Raw genomic sequence first — 6,127 nt, forward strand, 5'->3', positions numbered from 1 at the left:
TACTGTACAGTGCCCATACAAGTTACAATCTATTTGAGTTTTTCTTATCCACTCGGATTCTGCAGGCAAAAACTGCCATATATATCCAGCTCTGTTATACAAAGATTCTCTGCTGTTTTTAAACCCCACTCCATGGTGAAAGTTTCGGTGAAGGAAGTTTATGATGAACCTTTTTTCACCATGGAGGGGCGTTTAGTCCGCGACGATCGCAACTGTCTGGGAATGGGGACTGATCCCATCTCATGTTGTATAAATCCAAAGCAATTAAACGTAGTTTTGGAATGGTATATTCACTAGAGTAGTAAACTGGTGCAAATAAATCGAAAAGCAAAGCATAATAGCAAATTATTAACGCGCATAAAATTATTTTCTACGGATAAATGTAGATATTTTCCGCAGATATTCCAACCGACGAGGTGGCCGAGTGGTTAAGGCGATGGACTGCTAATCCATTGTGCTCTGCACGCGTGGGTTCGAATCCCATCCTCGTCGACATTTACATTTTTCTCCATTACTTTTGCAAGTGTTGCGATGATCTATTAGTCTTTACAAGAATAACGGCGAATTATGAATAATAAGAGTATTTGTATTATAAAGCAAGACAAGTGAAGGCTTTATACAACCTGTTCATATAGTACTCTAAATCCTTGCCTACTATAACCATTCTAAATGCCCATTTAATGCAGATATCCGTATAATACGGTATTCATAGGAAGTGTTACCAAAATTAGGAAAAATAAGAATATGGATATGATAACCTATTATAGCACTATTATGTATAGGCTGAGTAAAAGTCCTGATGATTGTGTTTATGTTTAATCTTAAATGTTTAGAAGACACCCACATTATTTTGTTAGTGAAAGTGATACCGTTTTTAATCTGTATGTCACAGTAGAAAACATGGAAATAGTCCTATTTTACAAATGTAGGCCTGGACCCCAACTGCGTGGGGGCGCTATTACCCAATAAAAGGCAAAAGGAGGTAGATTTAACTATTTCTCTTGGTGTTGGGTATAGAGAAATTGTAACGGACTATTTTTGTAGCCACTAAAACAAGCTGACCAGACCTCACGCGCGCATGTTGATTTTGGCCCCCCACACCAGACCAACTATATTAACTTGGGGACCGGTCTAAAAGCATCCAACATTTATGGCAATTTAGCTAGCTAGTTTATTGTTGCTAGGTAATTTGTCCTGGAATATAAACATTGGGTTGTTATTTTACCTAAAATGCACAAGACAATTAATCCACAGATTAAAGGGTAAACATTTGTTTTCTAGTAATCTCTCCTTCTTCGGGCTTCTTCTTTGGACTTCATATGGTTGGCAACCAATTTAAGGTGCATTACCACGATAGACTGGTGTGTGGAGCTTAGTTCATCTTTCAATCACCCACGTGGGTATATGCTCCTAAAAACCAACGAGGAGATGGGAGAGGTGGGACTTGCACCGCATTAAGCTCCACAAATAGAACCAAGATCTATTTTAGCGCCTGGCTACTCAGACGCTCGTTGAATTGCGAGAGCAGTGTGGGTGCAATGATTGAATAACATGTATGTGTACATTTGGTTCGTTGGACAAAGCCTATGGAGAAATGAATAAGGTTGGCGGTAAACACAGACTTAGGAGATCTTATGATACATTTTGTTCCATGTGATCATTTTCATCAGCCAACTTCACTTTTTATGAATGTCGAAGCATATATGTTACAAAGAAAAGCACTTAAAGGCTTCATAATTCATAAAGGACATGTTAACTGACTGATATTATCTCATATAACAACAAAATATAAGATCTCCTAAGCCTAGACCTTATATTTGGTGTTTATCCCCGAAACCCTATTCTTTCCTCATTCCTTTTCCCCATAGATATGGCTGAACAAACCAGAGGGAACTCTGGTTTAGGACTACAAGCTGGCCCGCTCTGTTCATCATCGTTTTCACGGCATGAGGTGTGTCAGTCAAACAATACAGAAATGGTTTATTGATTTTTATTCAAATCCAATGCATACTCAGTGCAACGAATCTAGAAGGACATAATTCAATTTAGGCCTAACTAACAAAAGTGGGTACATATTACAAAAGGCAACACATTCAAATATTCTGCAATTGGAGCATTTTGCTTGCACATGTTTCTTCTCAATACATGTTATGGGCTTGTTTCTCATCTAGGTTTCTTAAATTAATACTCTGAAGTTTATTCTGTTGATTATCAGTAACCTCAATAACGAGGTCTACAATACACTTTAGCACCTGCTAAATGAATAATTGTTTAAGACATTTTTCTGATGGTGGCGAAATAAGCACTAGCAGTGAAATATGAACCCCTTCCTCTCGATAAAGTCATCTCCCCTGTCTTCAGAAGCACTAGCAGTGAAACATGAACCCCTTCCTCTCGATAAAGTCATCTCCCCTGTCTTCAGAAGCACTAGCAATGAAATATGAACCCCTTCCTCTCGATAAAGTCATCTCCCCTTCAGAAGCATTTATCAGATCTTTACAACACCTAAAAAAACAGCACTTCATTTATGTTGTCATAATTAATAAGCACTATTTGTAGATTAACTTCAGACAGAGACACTAGAATGTTCCGCAGGAGTATGCAGGGGTTCAGTTTCAGAGGCCATCAGATGGGTGGTCTGGATCCTGTTCTTTATTTAACCCTTTATTCATCCCCCCCTATTCAGAACTGATCATTAAAAAGTCAGTATGCCCTCTATTGGTCAAGCAGGAGATTTCGCCTTGTTCTTGTTCTCTGATTTGGAGGTGACGATCCAGCGGTAACAGTCAGTGATTCTCTTGTTTTGTTCTACAGCACAGCTAGTGCAGTACACAATGCCCAGAGCCAGCATCACCACAATGAAAACACACAGGGGCACCAGGAGTGCTACGAGAAGCCAGCTCTTGTCCTGCTTCCGTTTGCCCTTACTGTCAGGCCGCTCTGCCCCTAATGCGAATGCTGTTGTTTGGGCTGGAAGTGGGACTCTGAGTGTGATGGTGGGGGTGGTGGCGGCCTTAATCTCAGAGTTACTGTCTGGGGTTTCTACCACTCTCCCAGCCCCCCTGTCATTCTGGACTGCTGGGTGGTGGCTGTCACTAACGCTGGGCACCACTGAGGGATCACCTGCTTGGCTTTGAGTGACATCATCTTCCTGGGAGGATGAGCTGGGCAAGGGTGTGACAGTGTTCTGAGCGGGCTTTCTCCGTGTGAGAACATCCCAGTGTGAGTTATAGTCATTCGACGGCCTGTGTGGAACCGGCATAGAGGCTGTCTTCTCAGTAGGAAGCCTCTCAAGGCTGGTCTTCTCTGTCAGCCACTCCAAAGCTGTGGTGTCGGTAACCCAGTCTGGGAATTCGGGGACCCAGGAGAAAGAGGTTTGGTAGGATGAGGTAGCTGTGGATGAATACTCATGTTCACCCTCTGGAATGGCCATACAGGAATACTGGTCTGACTGCAGCTCGTACCCTGCCTCACAATAGCACTCAAACCCACCCACATAGTTGAGACACTTCTGGTGGCAGCTTGTGGAGATCTGACAATCATCGATGTCCTGGCATAAGCCTGGATCATCGGGCAGCTCAGTGAAGCCTTGGCGGCAGTGGCAGGCATAGGAACCAGGGGTGTTCTCACATCTGTGTGCACAGCTGCTGGAATCTTTGCATTCATCGACATCCACACATTCTCCGTCTTCATCAGGCTCGTAGCCCTCATTGCAGCGACACTCAAATGTCCCAGGAGCATTTACACAGATATGAGGGCAGGGCGCCTGCAGACACTCATCAACATCCAGGCAGTTGCGTCCACCAGGTGCCAACAGGTAACCATTTGGACATTTGCAGCGGAATCCTTTAGTATTCTCTTCACAGTCAAACTCACAGTTGGCCGTGCCACAGGAATGGTTCGGCTGGCAGGTCTGGCCGTCCTCTGCCAGTGTGAAGCCTTCAGAACACTCACAGTAATAGTGTGTGTCAGCATTCTGACAGAAATGCTCACAGCCACCATTTTCCTCTTCACACCAGTCCTGGGGGCCATCAGAGCAGAGGGGGGCATCCTTTGACCAGCCCACACTCCCATCCTCCCTCAGCATGCAAAGAACAGACTGTTCTCCTAAGCTGTCTTCATTATCTGGGCAGGGCAAGGTGGCTACTGAACCAAAGGGGATGTGAGTGAGGATGGTGCTGAGCAGGTTGAAAGGGGTGGTATACAGTGCAGGTCCCCCTCCCTCACTCTTCAGAGAAGGGCACATCCCCCGGTAGTTGTAGTGACACATGAATCCATCTACAGCCAGTGAGCAGGAGCCATCCAGCCATTTGAAGTTGTCGTGCTGCTCCCGGGTGTCAGCAGCAGTGTTGACACTTATGACGACACAGCGGGGTGCGGCACAGGTACTAGGTGAGTCCGCTCTCAGCCAGTTTCTGTACTGGGTGTCCTGTTCACCTGTGATCCATTGGAATCCCCTGAGTGGGCGTGTGGCAGAGCACTGCCTGGGCTGGCGATGGAGCCCAATCCACAGTCTGACCCTGGCCCGAGGGCCGCGCTGCTCCACCGACGAAAGGAGCTCATGGACCATAGCCGCTTCCTCAGAACTCTTTAGGGTTGCCAGGGAACCACGTTTGTCCTTGCAGAACCTTGCAGATTCCCGAAAAGTCTTCCGTTGGAAATAGACGGCGTAGCAGCCATCTGCAGTGCAGAGGGCATCTTGTTCCTGCAGCTCTTGTCCCAGAGTCCAGGGAGGCCAGCAGGCACACAAGACTGCCAGAAGAGCACAGGAGCGCAAGGCACAGCTCATCTTCCCCATCTGTACCATTGTCTTTTCTCACCTAACTACACCTTTCTCTAAGTAAGACTTTTTTTCTTACTGCTTTTTTTTTCAATACTCCACAACTTTTCCCCAAACAAAACTATTCTCTTACATTTAGTCAGAGGCCTTTCTCCTGAGCTCCCTGCTGGTCTACCTCTGCCTTGGTAGCAGCATTCTAACTGATCTGCAGGAGAAAGAAAAGAGACGGGAGGGAGGGGAGAAAGAAAGAAGGAGGGTATGCAAAGGAAAAAGGATTGTGTGTTTTTGGAAGAGGGGCTGGGTAATGACTGACTGTGTGGAGGAGGGGGGGGGGGATTGCTGTGCTGGACGATGGTTTTCTCTGGTGCCGTATGGTTTTCATAACTTTAAGGGAATGACTCGCAACCCTGCCACCAACCACCCTCCACCACAACAATTTCTTCAGCTCCAGCCACAATAATGGAAACGGATTCATTTTCCCAGTTTCTCAGGCGGATAAAGAGTGGAGACTGTCAAAACTTATAATTGTTTTTGTTCTAATGACCGATCTTTCCTACAGTCTCGTCGTTTCCATTCTCTTTCTGATGTATATTCAACCGTGAAAACAAACCATCTCAGGTACTGAATTCCATGTCCAGATTCTCGTAAAAAAATCGTCTCTCTTTTTCAAACGTCTGTTGGCTGTTACGTTTAGAGAGTTTACACGTGGCTGGATTTATCACCCCCCCCCCGAAAACAAAAACAAAAAAACAAATATGATGAATAGATGTTCATTCTTGACACACTCATGATGCCTCGAAATGTGAAACATTGGTACAGTGTTGGATGATTGGGTCAAGATGTGTGACTACGCAGGTTTACATAATCTGTGGGAAATGGAAAGTATGCAGACAAATAGTTTGTGTGCAGAGCTTTTTAGGGTGAGGATGAAAAGGAGCAAGGGAGTTCACAGTGGCGTTACCAATACCACTGTACCAGTTTACAGGTTATCCAACAGTCACAGAGTTCAAGCAATGGCTGTTTTTCTTCTCTTTGTCTATTTTCCAACGGTCTCTAAATGAAGTCCACCTTTGGTTTCCAATACTGTGGGACTCACTACTGCATCACTGTCACAGCAAGTATTAGCCTGATATTTTTGACCATCCCTGGGGCAAAATACAGTATGTTTCAAACAGTCTGAAATCATACTGGTCTTTTCCAAGTCAAACAATTCTGGTTCAGGACAATATCCTTCCAGATGGCTACCAGATCGTATTTTCCATAATGCTAGTAGGCTAGATACAGTACCGTGCCAAGGGCTTAGTATAATACACATAGAAGAATATGTCTTTCCTGCTGTTGACATCT

General features: G+C 44.7%; 1 protein-coding gene and 1 non-coding gene across 2 annotated transcripts; one reads left to right on the forward strand and one right to left on the reverse strand.

The window, feature by feature from the left end:
- Positions 1-410: 410 nt before the first annotated feature.
- On the forward strand, positions 411-492 carry trnas-gcu (transfer RNA serine (anticodon GCU)). Its single transcript has one exon. It is a non-coding gene; the product is annotated as a tRNA-Ser (tRNA).
- Positions 493-1,976: 1,484 nt separating this feature from the next.
- On the reverse strand, positions 1,977-5,004 carry LOC118384976 (endosialin-like). The gene has a single exon (XM_035771712.2). It carries the CDS (start codon positions 4,805-4,807, stop codon positions 2,723-2,725), a length of 2,085 nt encoding a protein of 694 aa, XP_035627605.1. The 5' UTR covers positions 4,808-5,004; the 3' UTR covers positions 1,977-2,722.
- Positions 5,005-6,127: the final 1,123 nt, after the last annotated feature.

Source organism: Oncorhynchus keta, chromosome 6 (genome assembly GCF_023373465.1).
Source record: "Oncorhynchus keta strain PuntledgeMale-10-30-2019 chromosome 6, Oket_V2, whole genome shotgun sequence".
NCBI classification, from domain to species: domain Eukaryota; kingdom Metazoa; phylum Chordata; class Actinopteri; order Salmoniformes; family Salmonidae; genus Oncorhynchus; species Oncorhynchus keta.